General features: G+C 39.5%; 1 protein-coding gene across 1 annotated transcript; it reads right to left on the bottom strand.

Moving 5' to 3' along the window:
• Nucleotides 1–6,210: 6,210 nt before the first annotated feature.
• On the bottom strand, nucleotides 6,211–16,971 carry herpud2 (HERPUD family member 2). Its single transcript, XM_084557325.1, has 9 exons — nucleotides 16,855–16,971; nucleotides 14,925–15,311; nucleotides 11,951–12,028; nucleotides 11,282–11,383; nucleotides 10,412–10,575; nucleotides 9,162–9,287; nucleotides 7,962–8,294; nucleotides 7,649–7,760; nucleotides 6,211–6,966 (listed from the first exon to the last, which is right to left on the bottom strand). The coding sequence occupies exons 2-9, from the start codon at nucleotides 15,069–15,071 to the stop codon at nucleotides 6,787–6,789; spliced, it is 1,242 nt and encodes a 413-aa protein (XP_084413451.1). The 5' UTR covers nucleotides 15,072–15,311; nucleotides 16,855–16,971; the 3' UTR covers nucleotides 6,211–6,786.
• Between the last annotated feature and the right edge of the window lie 181 nt (nucleotides 16,972–17,152).

Here is a 17,152-nt window from a genome sequence, read left to right as displayed (position 1 = left end):
AACAAATTGGAGCTAACAGTCAGGCCAGAGAGTCCATTTTGGGGCATAATTTACACAGTGAGGAGCATGAGCTGAATCTAATGTCATTTCCATTAATTTTGCATTTTGGCCCTTTTTTCCCTCCCTCGGGCTTTTAGCGGTCATTTGAATCGTCTGGCAGAGGACAGCCAGTGAGCATTACAATGTCGGAGACGACATTTAGCGCAGCAACAGAGTGAGAGGTGGTTCTTTATGGTGTGGTGACTGGCTGCAGCATGGGAGTGTGCATCTATCTACTGCTGCACCATCTTGCAAATGGCTAACAATATGCTAATAGGGTAAGAGTACAGAATCGCCCCCCGAAAAGCCACTTAATGGTTGTTTTTATGTGCAGGTCAGGAGTCTCATCAGCAGCAATCTGTCCTGACAAGACGTGCCAAGTCAAATTTAGCGATAAAGTGCTTCAGGCAGGACAAAGAACACAAACATTGGGAAGAGTTTGTGGTGAAATGTGAAACCTGTTGGCAAACAATGGAAATTGTTTTAGAGGAAATACACCTTGAATGCAAAGTTGTCTGAGGACAAAGATAGACGACAGGACTTCCTGACAGAGCTCGAACTAATTTCCCTTCCTGCCCACAAATGGCCAGATTTCTTTTCAAGAGCAAGTGATTTTGCCAAAGGTTTCTCAGACCAAATTGTTTCCGTATTTCTTCTGATGTATTAGTTTTAGTATTGCCATCATAAATCAACATTAAGCATTTCACCTTTTTTGCTACTTCACTCGATTTCAGATTTAATACCACTGCATTACCTGATGGCTGTGGTTAGATTTGGAAGTTAAGTTAGCTAACAACACAGCTAGCTTACGTTTGCCGACCTCAGACCTAGTTATAGAAGGAACTAACTACACAGCTAGGGTCACATAAAGACAGCTAACTAATGCCAGCAAACTACAGTGCTAGCAAATGTCAGCTAACTACATATCAGTCATAGTAAGGCAGCTAACTACACATCTTGCTAATGTGACCTAACTATACAGTGTCATGACCTGGCTCAAGTGGCCACAACAACAGGACGACACACCAGTATCGATTAAAGAATACTTTATTTGTTCACTAAATAAAACCAAATTAACGTGCCAAATTAAGAGTCAACATATGAGATGTGCAGTCAGTACAGTCAGTGGTGTATGATGTGCATGAGTGAAGAGTATGTGTGTAAAAGTTGGAGTGTTGGAGATATACGGATAACCTAACCGAACGAAACAGAATTGTGTCTGGGAAGAAGAACAGAGAAAGACTGACTAGACAGGCAGGACCTATGTAACCACTGGGTACCACAGGAGCTCCAGATCACAACTGACATTGGTTTCTCCCATAATATACCCAAAGAAGACACCAGGGGTCATCACAACAGCTAATGTTATAAAACATCTGTTTTTGTGGCTGATGTGCTTTAAATAACCTACCATCTTTATTATTAATAATATATAAAAAATGTTCTCTTGAGAAAAGTGCCTGTTTTACTGAAGAAAAACATTATTCTATAAGAGTACTATCAATAAGCAAACTAAAAGAGCAAAACAAGGAAATGTCAACTAAAGAACATGTGGAATTATTAAGCATTAAATAGTAAGAAACATTTAAAATTGGAAAGTTTTAAACCTAAACAGGACTTTTACTTAGTTAAACACAGCAAAACTGAATTACCATAAATAGAGAAGAGACATTCCTTGGTCGAAACACTACAACTCTTTGGGAAAATATCAAATCTGAGCACCACACATATGCAAGACTATAGTGCAGGTATGTTTGGGAGCCAATTGAATCACAGTATAATCATGTTAATCACAACATTGCTTGTATGCACAGTGCGTCTGACTGTCCTGAGTGGGAGGATTTCGCTGGCTAAAAGATTTAAGAACTAGCTTTCCTTTCAGTGTCAGACGCAGGAAAGTAAATCTACTTAACATGTACTATTACCTCTGGCAACTGCCTGAGTCTATACTAGAACTTGGATTTTGAATACTGAAATAAGTGTCTTCTGACTGTCCAGTTACTAAAATACTGATGTCGGACTCTTCTAGTTGTTCACAGCAATCGAGTTTTAAGGCCAAAGATGCTTTTTCCCCTGGGTTTTGTGTTTTAGGCTACACAGAGTTAGCCCAATATTAGTGGTAAAGGATCTTGTGACAACATGTAGCTGTTACTTTAAAACATAATCAATATCAATCAATTACACTGTAACACTAACAGAAGAACAGAAAACTCCCCTGGACAATTCATTCTTATAAAATTACTTTTATTAACAACACACTTACAACATAGTTGTGCACAATGGGATAACGTAAACGATTATCTTATTTTGGTAATGTAGCAATATTCTTTATTACATTTTAAGTTCCATTCGTAAATTTTCCCCTTGTCCTCTTTTCATAAATATATTTGAAGTAATTGTAATTATTATTAATTACCTTAATTGACTGATTACTTGTTTAGTGCATAAAAAAATGGAGTGCTTGTTTAAATTAAAATATATTTTACTAGTTGTCATGTATAACACAGAAAAACACCACATCCTAATCTTATGAGACTTCAGTTCAGCAAATGTTGAGAGTCTTTGCCTGAAGAATTATTAATCAATGTCAAAATAGTTTATTAAGATTAAGTTTTTGGATTGGAATTGTTTTAGCTATACTAATAAATTTGGCTTATTTCTTAATTAATTACTTAACCTTTTTTGTAAACAAAATATTGACTAGTCAAAATGCTTGTTGAAATTAGTGCTAGTTAATACAAGTAGTGAGTTATTCAGATGTTTTGTTTCTTAACCAGCAGTACAAAGCCCAATAATATTTGTTTTAACATCATGTACAACAAAGACAAGTGTAAAATGCTCACAGGATGCACTATGGGAAGAAGGGGAGCTGGTAGAGGCCATGTGATGATTGGGTACTGTTCTGCTGGGAAACCGTGGGTCCTGCCATCCATGTGGCTGTTTTCTTTGACATGTAGAAATGGTATTCCCTGGCTGTGGCATCTTCCAGCAGGATAATACTCCCTGCCACTAAACCAAAATGGCTTAGAAATGGTTTAAGGAGCACAACAATGAGTTCAAGGTTTTGACTTGGCCTCTAAATTCCCCACACGTAAATCCAATCAATCATCTGTGGGATGTTCTGGAGAAACAAGTCCGATCCATGGAGGTTCTACCTTGCAACTTGGAGGACTTAAAGGATCTGCTTCTAATGTCTTGATGCCAGATACGACAGCATACCTTCAGGGGTTTAGTAGAGCCCATGTCTCAGTGGGTCAGGGCTGTTATGGAGGCAAAAGGAGGACCAACACAGAAGCCAGAATACTTTCAGTCAATTAACAGATTTGTCACTGATTACTCACTGCAACTGCAAATATAACTTTATCTAAATGATCTTGTTATGCATTAGCTGATATTTATACATACACAACGTATCTCCAGCTACAACCAGCCTACATGTTTGCATTCAGTCAGGGTTACTTTCACTGAAAGCACTGCTGCAGTGTATCACCATCCCATCCTCACAGGTGTCACACTCTATCTCTTCTCCCCATCTTTTCTCTGTTCCCCTAATAAACTCAGTCTATCTCGTCTCTCTCCACCGTGGCAGGTGTCCAGCCCAACTGCTGCTTCTCCAAAGACAACAAGGTCTGATAGCAGGGAAACAGGAGCAAGCCGGCGGCATAACAAGGACTTATTATGATGATGAAATGTCCTACAAGGCCCCAAACACCCTCTTAAAGAAATTTCTCCCTTTGATAAGGGGAATCTAACCCTCACTCCAGAGCTGTGTGGAGGAGGAGAAGGCGGAGGGGGGCGTCCTAACTTGATTGGATCGGCAGCTCAGAGGGGGCGCACGTAACGTAATCAAATGGCCGTCAAGCCGCTGTCATGCATAATTAATTGGGCCTTCTACGACCAACTACACAAAAATCCATGGTCATTTGATTAGGGGGTTTTGGAGGACTCTGAAGTGCACGGCTGTCTGAGCTGCTTCCCCGCTCACCTCCCTATCTGTGAGGATTGTGTCAGAGCGACGTCAGCCTGCGCATGTTAAACTTTTAACATCCAACAGATGGAAAATTCAAACTTTCAAAAAGGCCACAGAGAAAATGTACAGTTTGAAGTTAGGAGCAGCTCAGAGAATCTTGTATGGATTTTATTTTAAAGGCAATATGATCTATATATATACAAATTACCTGCAGGTAAAGAAAAACAAAGACAACAGTGCTCTGAGTTAATTAATTTCAGAACCATACATTTGATTTTTAACATAGAATGTATGGCTTTTCCTTAATTGTGAAGAAAGTTATAGTCCTGAGAGCTTAGTACACTGCAACCTAAAAAATGCTAACAAGAGAGCATCTTCACCTGCAAATTAATTACCATAATTACAGCTTGGCTACCTTAGCAGTATTCAAAGTGCTTCTCAGTGTTCACATTCACACACGCCTCTGATGGAAGTTGTCATGAAAGGTGCACACTTTTGGGTTCAGTGTCTTGCCCACGGACACCCAAGGATCCGGCCTTCGGTTGGCCAGGGATTGAACTGTCAACCCTGCAATTAGTGGACAGCTTGCTCTACCACTGGAGCTACATTACCAAATACAGAAGCAAGTGATGTACTTGAATAGCCATTTAAATTGCCCAGCTTCTGTGCTTGCAGCTTTTGTTTCATTGCTTACTGGAAAGCTTAATAGAACTGAGCCATCACTAATGGCTCAGTTCTATTGTTCCCCTACTGTGACAGTAAACATGTCTGCTGTATCTATCACTTAGGTGGAGGCCTTTTTTTTTTTAATGCAGTTTCTCTAGTGTGAAATAGGGGAAGATGTTGTGATAGCTTGAACAACAACTCTAATTCACTCTAAGCCACCGACACCATCCTCCTCGAGGCACAAGAGGAAAACTGAAGGGATCATAACAGTGTCAGATTCGTCGCTATCTCTCCTGCAATTGAGAATGAGGCTGGTGCAGGAACATTTCAGATATGTGCAAAATGACGTTTGAAACAATAACGATTTCAGGCTCATGGCCATATCTTCATGTCTACATACAGTACCGTTTAAAGATTTTGCACCCCTCAGAAATTGGACCGTTGTTTTTTTAGTATCTAGTGTGACCCCCTAGTTGCAGCAATTACAGCAGCTAAACATTTCTGGTCTACAGTAGTTTGAAGGATTTTAGCAATTTTTAGAGATCTTAGTTGGTCAACCACTCCCGTGGAGGGTAACAGTCGTCTCAAATCTCCTCCATTTGTCATCAATCTGTCTGACTGGATTTGTTCACTGCAAACTTCTGAGGTCCTCAGAAATCTCCTTTGTCTGTGTCATCACTTCCAGAAAAATGTGTTGAGAAAATTAGACTGTGACAAATCCCTGAAGTGTAATATTTGTGTTTAATTTGTTTCATTGGGTTCTCTTTGTGTACTTTCAGGACTTGTACAAAAATCCACTGATGTTTTGAGTCATTTTTATGCAGAAATGTAGGAAATTCTGAAGGGCGCAAAAACTGCACTGTACACCAATCAGACATAACATTATGAGCACTGACAAGAAGCCATCCCAAGCAGGATGCAGCCTGACGCAGGCACGCACACAAAAGCGGTTTAGGAACAACTAAAAAACATGAAAAACAAAACAAGGTATTGACCTGGCCTCTAAATTCACTAGATCCCAAACTGATCAAGTTTTGGCAATATTCTGTTGCCAGACACCACAGGAAACCCTCAGAAGGGCCGTGTCCATTCTCTGATGAGTCACAAGTGATTTGGAGGCACAAGGAAGACCTATAAAATATTAGGAAGATGGTCATAATGTTATGCCTGATTGGTGTATTGGTGTATTCCAAAGCTTCAGCTTTCTCTGAAAACTCTGAGAACTTGGCATTTTGAAAAGTTGCATCTTTTTACATTTGTTTATTTGAATGTGACCCACATTGTTGTTTTTCACCATACTTTCATGTTACTGTTGTAAAACAGTGCGTTTGGTGCATATTACTAATATTTTAAAAATGGATTCTTATTTACAACCAAACATAACAATTAGGAAACATATCTGTGATCATCAAAATGTTTAAAACAAATTCAAAATATCTGTGTATGGATGCCATGTGTGGATGCTGCCACCTGCAGGACATTAAGGAAACTACAGCGTGAAGTACAAGAAGTAAACCACAGCAGACAAGTGAAACTGCAGCAAGATTTTTTTTTATTCAAAAAAAGCATATATATTCAGGAATAAAGATGCATATAGTTAAATGTGTAAATGTCAAATACACAAAGTGGGAAAACAATGTGCTTTAGTAGCTGCAATGTCTCTATGCACATTGAGGGCATACATGAAAATGTGGTTTGTTGAGGATACACATTTCCCTGTCATTTTAGGGAGGTTCCTCTTTGTTTTGTTTTGGGTGATGTCCCTTGTTTAAAAAGTTTCAAAAGCACAACCTTATCACTGCCACTCAAAGTGGAAGACAACTCCTTCCGCGTCTCTCGCCATCATCACCAAAAACTTTCATTGCAGAAGCATTTACTCTGTTAACACAACATGACATTTCTTTTCTAAATTCATATCTTCTCATTCTCTCTACACCGACACACTGCTCTTACACCTCATTTGTTGGCAGCAGGTAGGACGTTTGGGGCAAAATCGGGGGTATTTGACCGCATGGATGTACAGTATGTATGTCAAGATGCTTTTGGGAATCTCTGTAGCGTGGTACCTGCTGGCAGGCGTAAGAGAGCTATTTCAGAGGCACATGGTCTACCTAGTTGGCCGGGTGGGGTCGTCCCTCCGGGATGAGTGAGGTGAAGAAGGTGCTGATGAAGGACCATGCAGTGGTGAGGAAGCTTGGCTCGGGGAGAGCAGCTGCCGTCTGAGCCTCCGGTCCTCCACCTCCCTCCTCACCGCTGTCATCGTCTTCCACTCCTTCATCCATCAGACGTTCCTGGAACACAGGTGAGCAGAGACAAGCATGGTCAGAGAAGTGTTGAAAAAAGGTTTGTTGTCTAAAATCAACCAAAATGCCACTTTATCTCCTGGAGAAGAACCTGGGGGAATTATTACTATATGTGAATTATCAATAAACTTGAAAGCTAAACCAATATTTTAGAGAGGTGAGAACGCATGTTTTAGGAGACAGGACATTGTGGTGTCAGTGGGGGTTTAACACTGGGAAAAACTGAAAATAGTGTGGACCCAAAGCTTTATTCAGACAAGAAATTCTGTCAGTACTTTTGTCAAGAACCATGAAACTAGGTAATGACTATCCAGGTCCGATATAAAGAAGGTGGCAAAGAGGGAATTCTGCACAGGAATGGCAACTGCAGGTTCTTTTGTATCCTGTGTGATCTGGATGTAATATTAACAGGTGAGAATAGGGATTTCTGGCACAGTTTCACCTACTGCTTTGTGCGTGGAGAGGAGGAACTATGAAAAGGAGTGGGAGTATAAAGTGAATCAACAGGACATTGCAGTATTAAGGTTAAGTCTCTGTATTTTTCTATCCAGCATGTATTAGCTTTTATCAGGTCATCTGTCAGTCAGACCGTATCTGCAAAAAGAGTCACATTTAACGGCTGTAAGAGTGACATAAAAGCAGAGCAGCACGAAGACATTCTCTGACTCACCATTTCCTGTATATCCTGGTGTTGCTCTGCTTCCTCCTGAGGTGCCCCAGGCCTTTCTCCTCCTCTGAGGTTCTGCTGCTCTGGCCTGAAGGGAAACCAACCAACCTGGTGCCTAAAGAACATGTAAGCATACTCTTACACTTGCATTTAAGATTATTACCCTGAATTTCATGGTGTACAATTTAAATCTTATTTTTAAATGCACTAAGATATTCAAGTTTACTGACATTTCAAAAAGTTAATACATTTTTGAAAAATTTGAACACAAATGGAAAGTTAATTTTTTTTTATGTGTTCGGCAGCAGTAACTCACAGGTAGACCAGCAACATGGCGCCGGCCAACATGACAAAACGGCTAAAAGACGAGTAGAAGTAGACGATGCTGAGCAGGACGCCAGCACGAGACAGCGTGTACAGCCAGTCCAGCCAATCACGGTTCAGCTCATCCTCGTTTAACACCGCCCCGCCCTGCGCGTTCATCTGGATGGGATTGGCCGGCTGGTTCTCTGGTAAGGGGTTGGGGGCCGGGTTTGGCCCCAGCGGTGGCTGCACAGCTTCGTTGGGTGGGGCGGGCTGATGAGGTGAGGAGGAGGGTGGGAGAAGTGGGGAGGTGCTGGGAGTCTGAGAGGCAGCTACTGCTGCTTGACTGAAAATGGGAGGTGAGAAGAGGTGACAAAAATACAGCTCTTTAGAAGGTTTTACAAATGTAATTTAATGATAAGCACAAACAAACACCAATATGTATTATAGGTAGACTAGCAGGAGACCACCACAGTGAGTAAATTAAATGTAGTCTAACATGAAGCATCACTAGTATTACTGGTGTCTCCCAGTCCTCTCTTGGCCGCCTTCAACTGGTGCAAAATGCAGCTGCCCATCTTTTAACTAGCAGTAAGAGAAGAGAGCACATCACTCCTGTCCTCTATTCCCTCCATTGGCTCCCGGTCCATTTTAGAATTGATTTTAAACTTTTAATGTTTGTTTTTAAAGCTCTTAACGGCCTCGCCCCATCTTATTTGTCTGTGATGTTGACCGTTCGTGAGTGTGACAGGGCTTTGAGGCCGTCAAACCAACTCCTGTTGGAAGCGCCCAGGTCAAAACTTAAACACTGGGGTGACCGAGACTTTTCAATTGCTGCACCTGGGCTCTGGAATAAGCTCCCCAGTGACATGCGTCTCATTACTGAGCTGGGCCTTCTCAAATCAAAACTTAAAACATATCTATTTAAAATGGCTTTTAGTACCTGGCAGTGTGGTGACACTTACGTTTATTTTATTTATTTTTATTCTATTTTATATTACTTTTTATCCTCTCATTTATTGTTTTTAGTTTTTTAGCTTTCTTTTACTAATCTACTTCTTTTCCGGTGTGTTTTTTAATCGTTGTTTAATCTTTTGTAAAGCACTTTGGTTCACCTGTGGGTCGTTGTAAGGTGCTATATAAATAAAGTACATTTAGATTTACATTTACATAACATGGCAGCAGTGACCAGCCTTGACCTTCTCTCACTTACTATTGCATGTAGTAGTGGCGTGCGTACATCTGCTGCCACCACAGCATCTGCATGGGCATGTACATGGGGTGGGGGGGCATGTTGGCTGGGAGGCCACCTTGTAAAGGGACTTGGGCTGCATCTGGCCTGTAAAAGGAAGATGTGGTTAATTATAAATGAATTAGCCAACATATACATACACAATATCCATACACAGAAATTGTTCTTCTGTCTTCAACTAACTGTAGTGCAAGAATCATTGACCTGAAACTAAACTTTACAGTTCTGCTTTTAGTCTAATACACCACCACCATAAATCTTGACCACTGTGCGTTACCAGCTCCTCCAACAATCTCTTTGAATCTGATTTTTAGCACAAATTAATATATACTTCCTTTTATTTAGTCCAAACCAACAAAGCTAAAACAAAGGCAACCGGGCATCCAAGTAGCTTCTTCAGTTCTATCTGAAAAACGTCTGAAAGAAATGAGTTCGTTGTTTTGGATACTTCTTCAGGGTGCAACAGTCTGCGTATTACCAACAGGTGTTCACGAAAGACAGGTAGCTGCCCTTACAAGCTTCTTTGTTCAGTTCTTTGTATAATATTCAGTTACTATATGTGTGGCTTCATTTTTAGTTGTAGTAGTTGGTTCAACTTAAAGAATATGATGTTAGAGAGAGGACAGCTGTTGGTAATTAGTTCATCTTTTACTTATGGTACATTCCATTTGAACTGGGAAGGCAGAATTTGTGAGTTCCTAGACAGGAATTTCAACTGGAATGCTTCTACAAATTGGGATATTCCTAGACAAAGCATCAGAAAAGCCTCACCAACCCAAACCCCTTAAATCCAAGATGGCTGCCACATTCATCAAGGGTAAGCTACATCAAGCTGCACTTCTATCTGTTGCTATGGTTTTTGGATGTGCAAAATACCACCTTATGTGTTGTTCAGCTGGTATTGCTAACAATGGCTAACGTGGCTGAAAGAGTAAAGCTCATAGTACTTTATCCGAAAAAGCAATCACAGCAAAGATTTTACTGGAGGCTTTCCATCTTGGCTGTACAAAGTCAACTAAATTTGATGTAAATGAGACACAACAAGTTAATTTGAAGGAGAAAACGAAATATTTGTTCATTTAAGGTGTGCTTTCTGTACTATGTTTTACATTTCCCCGTTGTTTGCCCTTCATTAATCAGGATGTTCCCAGCTTGAACAAACAGTACAGAACTACAGTGTTAATCATGTTGTGGTGTGGAGATATGCTTACCACTGAGGGACACCAGTGGCGCTTTGAGGATTATGCTGAGGGACGCCGGCGCGATACCTCAGCCCATCGTAACTTCCTGGGACGGAGGATGAGGAGGCAGAGGCTGGCTGACTGTCCTGATTTGGTGTGGTGGCAGGGGAGGGGGAGCCGGCACTGTCTGAACTCTGTGAGGAGATATGAATCCCAGTTAGAACCAATCAATAACTCACTAATACACTGAAAACAAAACAATCGCGTTCTCGGACGACAGCAGCATGTGGCAGAAATAAAAGCCTTGTTCAGACCTGATTATTTGAGTAATCAGACCACAAGAGGCCAGCTTAAAATACAGGTGTGAACACAGTCAGGATGCACTGAGGACATATTTAAGTGATCCAATCTCAGATCACAATCTCCCACATGCGAAGGTGCAATCTGTTTGCAGCAGTGAGATCTCATGGCAATGGAAGTTTCCTACAGTCTGAGCTTTGTGCAAAGGTAAAATAACAACGTAACGCATGTGCATGTTTTCAGCAAGAGAGACTTTACAGCTTATTCCAAAATATATCATATATATCATGTCATGACACAAACACAACATACAGCGCTGTTTGTGGTTCTGGTTATGATCCATTAGGAGAGTGCAAAACTGATCGGATCTTTGGAGATGAATTTAAATTGTCAGGCATGACCAAAGTATTTTCAACTTGTGATAGGATCACTGAAAATTCAAGTCAAGTTGAGTAGTTTCTTTCACTGGAAGTCAGAGAAACACAGCCTGCTAAACCTGTTCTCAAGTTCATATAACATAATCAGGTCAATCTGATTCTTTGTACAGTACAAACATTAACAAACAGTTTTATACAGAGGAAACTGTTTTGGTCTACTCACACTGGAGTCAGAAGCAGAAGAGCTGGAAGGACTCCGAGGCATGGGCGAGCCTGGGGGACTATGAGAGTTACAAACTAGATGCATCATGTGGTATTCATCCTGCTGTGGGTCGACAAGGCCATTGATGGGGTAGGAAGGCGAAGAGGAGGAGGACATGAAGGCAGCAGCACGGTGGAGAGACAAAGCAAGGCACAAAGAGAGGCGAAGGATTAGTGTGGAAATGACTAGAACTCAGACACAATGCTCACCCTTTGTTGGTAACACACATCAGATGAGCTATTGTTTCCTGGGCGGCCTATTTCAGGCCTCCCATAGGTGGACACCCAGAGACATGCGCACTGAACAAGTATGTTTTTAAAAAAAAAAATCAAACCTAGACACAAAGTTTAATGTTAGATTAAACCATTGCATTATGCTGTGCTTTACTACAAGCTCATCTTAATGATTTAACAGTCCTATTTCAGTGAAACGTCTTCTTTCTCTACTTCTGTAAGGTACCACATTTACTTGTTAGTGCCATCAGTCTGCAAGCACAATGTTAAATTTCATAATATTATTTTGCTAGTAGAAATGGATAAATCTATTTGGACAAGTTGTTGAAAAAAGTGTTACTCATGCAAATATTCATCTTTTACATGCAGACAATAAATAAAGCTACAGTTGCTTTACCTTTCTGAGCACATCTCTGAGCTGCAAGTGATCTTGAAGGAGTCTTCCTGAGTACACCAGCCGCTGGTCTTTGGACAGCTACAACACAAATACCATCATTTAGTGAGACTTAGGAATGACAATCAGGAGTGTATTGATTTATTTACAGTGCCTGTGAAATGTATTCACCCCCTTGGATGTCCCCTCTTATTGCTATTATAAAATGAATTGCGGCAATAATAATTTGGCTTTTTGTTTACAATAATGACTATAAAGAAAAATAAAGTTGTACTGTTAAATTGAAAAACAATTTTTATTAAGTAATTTTAATTAAAAATATATCATGTAAAATGAGTGACTGCACAAGTATTCATCCAGTTCAAGTCAGTATTTAGCAAACAGACCTTTGCTCCAAAACATTCATCCTTTCTTATTCTTTTTATAATTAAAAACACCCTAAAATCAAAAGACTACCAGAGTGGATTACATATTTATTCATCAAGATGCCCTACCAGCAACAGGCCAGCTTTCCTAGCCTTTTCTTTACTATTAATTAATACAGATGATAAAAATGCAGCAGCTCCTTCAGACACACTTTTAAGAGAGTTTGGATGATACGGCAAAGAGTCTGCAAGCAGACCTGGGCCTACAGCTTGAATGAACAAAAATATGAACAAAATGTCAAACATGCCAGGTCCCTCTCTGTGAAGACCAGCCCACTAGGAGCTAATTCATTAAACTATTTCCAGTTGTGAGAATGTGTTGCTTTGTGGGACACTGAAGTATGAGGTGTCTAATCACTACGCTGTAAAGTGATTGGGAGTATTCGGATTGGTTTCAAAGTCATCTGACACTAGATTATGATGGAAAAATGACAACTGAAGAATAAAGAATAAAGGAAAGTCAAAGGTTCAAATCAAACGTTGACTTTATTTGAGCTCTGCTGGCTTTTCTCCTTTTGCTGCACAATCAGATCAAACATAGACAGAAGGTCCATGAAAATACAATGTGGTGAACATTGTCTAAGATTACATGTCGGTTTATTAAGTGTAACTGTCACACTAGGCACTGGAGGCGCCTCTCCAGGTGAAATACGAGTCTCCAAATGTGACCTCCTTTTTAGCACACTGCTTGCTGCTATGGTTACACAGCACTGATTTGTGTTTGAAAAAACTCAAAAGGCAATGGTTTCTAACATGATGACCATTGCTTGACTTTTTACTCACAACAGTATGAAGCTGTAAGCAAACTGGCTAATGCTGTTTATCAGGTACACTAGTGAAAACAAATGCATTCTAATATAACAGTTCTGATAAAGCTTAGCTTCATGACTGTTTTAATATTTAGTTGATCATTTTGGAGGATGTAGTTTGTGGTGCTGTTAAACTGGATTGAAATATAAACAAAAGTGTTTGTGTAATTTAGCCTAGCCCACTACATGAATGTCAAGATAATAGAAATCTAGCCAGTTCAACAGAATACAATTCAATTGTACTAAAAACCACAGCTTCCAAATTGAAACACAGTTGAATCAACTTCTTTGCCTGCTATTTCAAACAAATGCTGAATACTGTAACCTCCATGAAGCTAAGATTTAGTGCAGGACTGTGGTATTAGAATAACGTGTTGATAAATACCTATTGAGTGTCCCTAATGAACTGGTCAGTGAGTGTCTTTCTTTAAAGGTTTCAAACCAGAGTTGTAAAAATATCCAGACAATACAGTAACCCTAGAGGACAGTCATTTTTCATCAAGCGTGAGACAGAAGCAACATAATCAGCCCGTTAACAACCTCGACACACTCAGAATAAAGACAGAGGCACTGCATTTAGTCACATGATAGTTCAGAACATACTAAGCATAACTGTGAAGGACAAAAGAACTGGATTATGTTGCTGGAGCGGTTTGTTTCGACACTCCTTTTTCCTCTATGAACTATTTATATTAGGACTTCACTGTAGCTACATTAACGCAAGCTGACAGCAGGCTTTGTGGCCCTTGAAGCATGAAACTACAAACTTTTTACATATGCTTTGTTACTCTATAGTGATAGAGAGATTTTTCACTTGATGCTCAGCAGACTGAGGCCGCGTTTAAGTACAATGCTAAAGGAAATGCTAAAATGCGAATTATTTTTTGGGATTTTTCATTTGGCATACTAAAATAGAAATACACAGTATTTAATTATGAAATAACTGAAATCATTTTTCAAGGAAATATTTGCTTTCTAGATTACAGTTAACCAAACAGCTTTGGATAATAGACAGGTAGATTAATAAAACAATTTATCAACACAACCTGGGCTCTAGGAAGTTGTGTTAGGTGCATTCTGGTGCGTTTTGATACTGCATAGAAAATTACTGGACAAAATAAATGGTAAATAATTGATAATAATAATAATAATAATAATAATAATAATAAAAGTTTCAGCCCTGGTTTTGTGTTTTCACATAGTTTGCTCAAAAGCAAAATAAGTTTATCTAGTCCAGTTCTAATTTTCAGTAATCAATCAGTTCATAACGTTATAGAAGTGATGTTGCTGAAATTAAATTCAGTCCTTGTTTACTGAATTCCAGTACTTTGATAAATTAAAAATAAAGATACACTATACCATTAGGCTTTTTGCCAAACAAACAAGTATTTTGTTGTATTGGAAGGATAAGATTGCCACAATTTTTCATTTACTTCTGGATCAAACATCTTATTACAGAGGTTGTTTGTTGCTGGGACCTTTATCGTCCACATTTTAGAAAACTACTTCATTATACTTAAATAATAACCCACTACAGTATTTATACATTTTGGCTTAAGTGTAATATTCAAATATTTTTAATTTCTCTCACTGATTTAAAGTATCTGGAGTAATTTCTTTCTCTCTCATTGATTTCTAGATTTGTTTTCCTGGGGCGGGGGAATAATTACTTTGTAGACTGCATTAAAAATCTAAAATCTAACTACATTCATATACTAAGCTGATGAACAAAGAGCTTCTTACCGGCTTGCTGGGGTACACCTTCGAGATGTGACTCTTCAGCCTCTCCACGGTCCAGTTGAGGAAGCAGTTAATCGTATGGTCTTCATACTTCTGGTTGGGGGCCTTAATGACCAGGGTTACAGGACTATCAACTGCCCCAGAGTCCATGGCTCATATTACTAGTAGGGTGGGCTCTGAAATACCTTTAGGGTCACAGCTCAGGACTCACCTGAGGAGAAAGTTCATTCAAATTCTCTCCATTCTGGCCTCTGCACAAAACCTAAAACAGACTCTGCTGTGGGTAGGGGGAGTGGATTCCCCCTCTACAACATCTGCTTCATCTGTAGATCTGTTGGTGGTTTCCAACTATATTAGTGGGAATTCTTCAAGTCAACGTTCTTAGACTTTCTAGAGAAAAGAGAGAAGAATCTTTTTAGATTTATATTCATTGCAATTATTTCTATGAATTCTTTTTTTGCAACCATGTTTTTCATGCACTCATGAGTAATTTCAGCTGTATTTTTACAGTTGAAATGATAAACCCCTTATTATTTGGTACCCTAATAAAAAAAAAGATTATTAAGTTATCATGGGTCAGTGGGTGGGATATATGAAAACGGTATTCCCTGATTACAGTGCCATTTTTCAGCAGGATAATGCCCCCTACCACAAACCAAAAATGGTTCAGGAATAGTTTGGGGATCACAGCAACAAGTTCAAGGTGTTGACTTGGCCTTCAAATTCCCCAGATCTTAATGCAGCTGAGCATCTGAGACATGTGCTGGACAGACAAGTCCAATCTATAGAGGCCCCACCTTGCAATTTGCAGGATTTAAAGGATCTGCTGCTAACCCTTTGGTGCCAGGTACTACAGCACACCTCCAGGTATCTAGTGAAGAGCCCATGCCTTGACCTGGTCAGGGCTGTGTCGGAAGCAAAAGGGGGACCTACATGGAATTAGGCCGGTAGTCATAATATTATGGCTGACATGAGTAATCTTGTTGCAGTTTGTGCTGCTGTTTAACTGCACCATTTGTAGTTCAGTGCTTCCGATCATAATTCCAAATAGAATGTACAATGGCTGTCATATTAGTGCTGACAAAGCATGCCTTTATAAATTAGGAACTGAACTACAGTACTAGTACATGAACTCGGCTGGTGGTGATCTCCAATAATAATTACATCAGCTTTCTGAAATTATGTGGTGCTAGTTTCCAAACTTTAAAGACTATCTTTAGTTTTTCTTAATTTTTGTTGCTGTCAAAAAAGGAAACAGCTCACTTTTACTATGTTTCCCTAGTCATTATTATGTTAACATAAGTAATTGTGTTTTTGTTGCTTTTTGGCAATAATGGATACTTACAGCACAGAGAAATATACATTTATACATCAGACTGTGGCTATATGGATGATCAATCCATTGCTAGTCTCGATCATTTTTATAGGTTTATTATTTGTTGACATAAGACAGCTTGGAAATACTGATTCACTGCTTTCTCATAGATAGATAGTGTAGCTGCCTTTACAGTATAAACAAGTGATCTAAGAAATTTGATATTCGTCTGTATTTAGCGATAACTGCTGCTGAGATGGGGTCGTAAGTTTCACTTCACACTGCCCAACACCTGCTATTTTCTTTACAGTAAACTGTCAAAACAACTCACCAACTGTAAACCATCCCAATGGTAAGATTCATAGCTAACCCTCAATCTAACAGGTACACCCAGAAAACTAGCTTTATAAGAGAGGCCACTCCGGGCAGCTCTGCTTTTAATTTTGACCCTTGTAAGGAAGCCATGGAAACATAGTTAGCTTCTCGGCTAATGCTAGCTTCGCTGCGGGTTACTAGCAACTCGGCAAAGCTAGGAAACCCTTCCCGAAGTGACAACACATTTGTCTGTCTAATTGTGTAAACAAGAGCCGAGTTATCGACTCTGAGAATGTTATGTACCTGTTTAGTCTTCTGGTAGCGTCGTCTCTTGGCACCCGCTCGGCTCGCCTGCCTTCTTGTTTTTTTTTTTTTTTTTTTTAGCCTGCCTTGTTGTTGTAATGTCGGGTGTGAGACCGGATACACGTGACCATTCTGTTCAAAACAGCTGATCAGGGAAACAAAAAAAATAATATATATATATAAAATAAGTATATAAAAAGCTGATACGCGTTTACTGAACATCTAGTACGAGTATTGTAACTCCACTAAATAATAAAATGTAATAATATTACATGACACTAAAATTAATATAACCGTT

This window comes from Chelon labrosus (assembly GCF_963514085.1).
Source record: "Chelon labrosus genome assembly, chromosome: 12".
In the NCBI taxonomy this organism is placed as follows: Eukaryota; Metazoa; Chordata; class Actinopteri; order Mugiliformes; family Mugilidae; genus Chelon; species Chelon labrosus.
This window is presented reverse-complemented; position numbering and strand designations above follow the sequence as displayed.

Excerpts from the sequence above, each read along its gene's own strand:
- herpud2 (XM_084557325.1), bottom strand. The coding sequence starts at position 15,071 with ATGGACTCTGGGGCAGTTGATAGTCCTGTAACCCTGGTCATTAAGGCC. Across the intron at positions 8,295-9,161 it reads CGCCACTACTACATGCAATA|TCAAGCAGCAGTAGCTGCCT; the intron begins GTAAGTGAGAGA and ends TCCCATTTTCAG. Across the intron at positions 7,761-7,961 it reads GCCATGTTGCTGGTCTACCT|GCACCAGGTTGGTTGGTTTC; the intron begins GTGAGTTACTGC and ends CATGTTCTTTAG.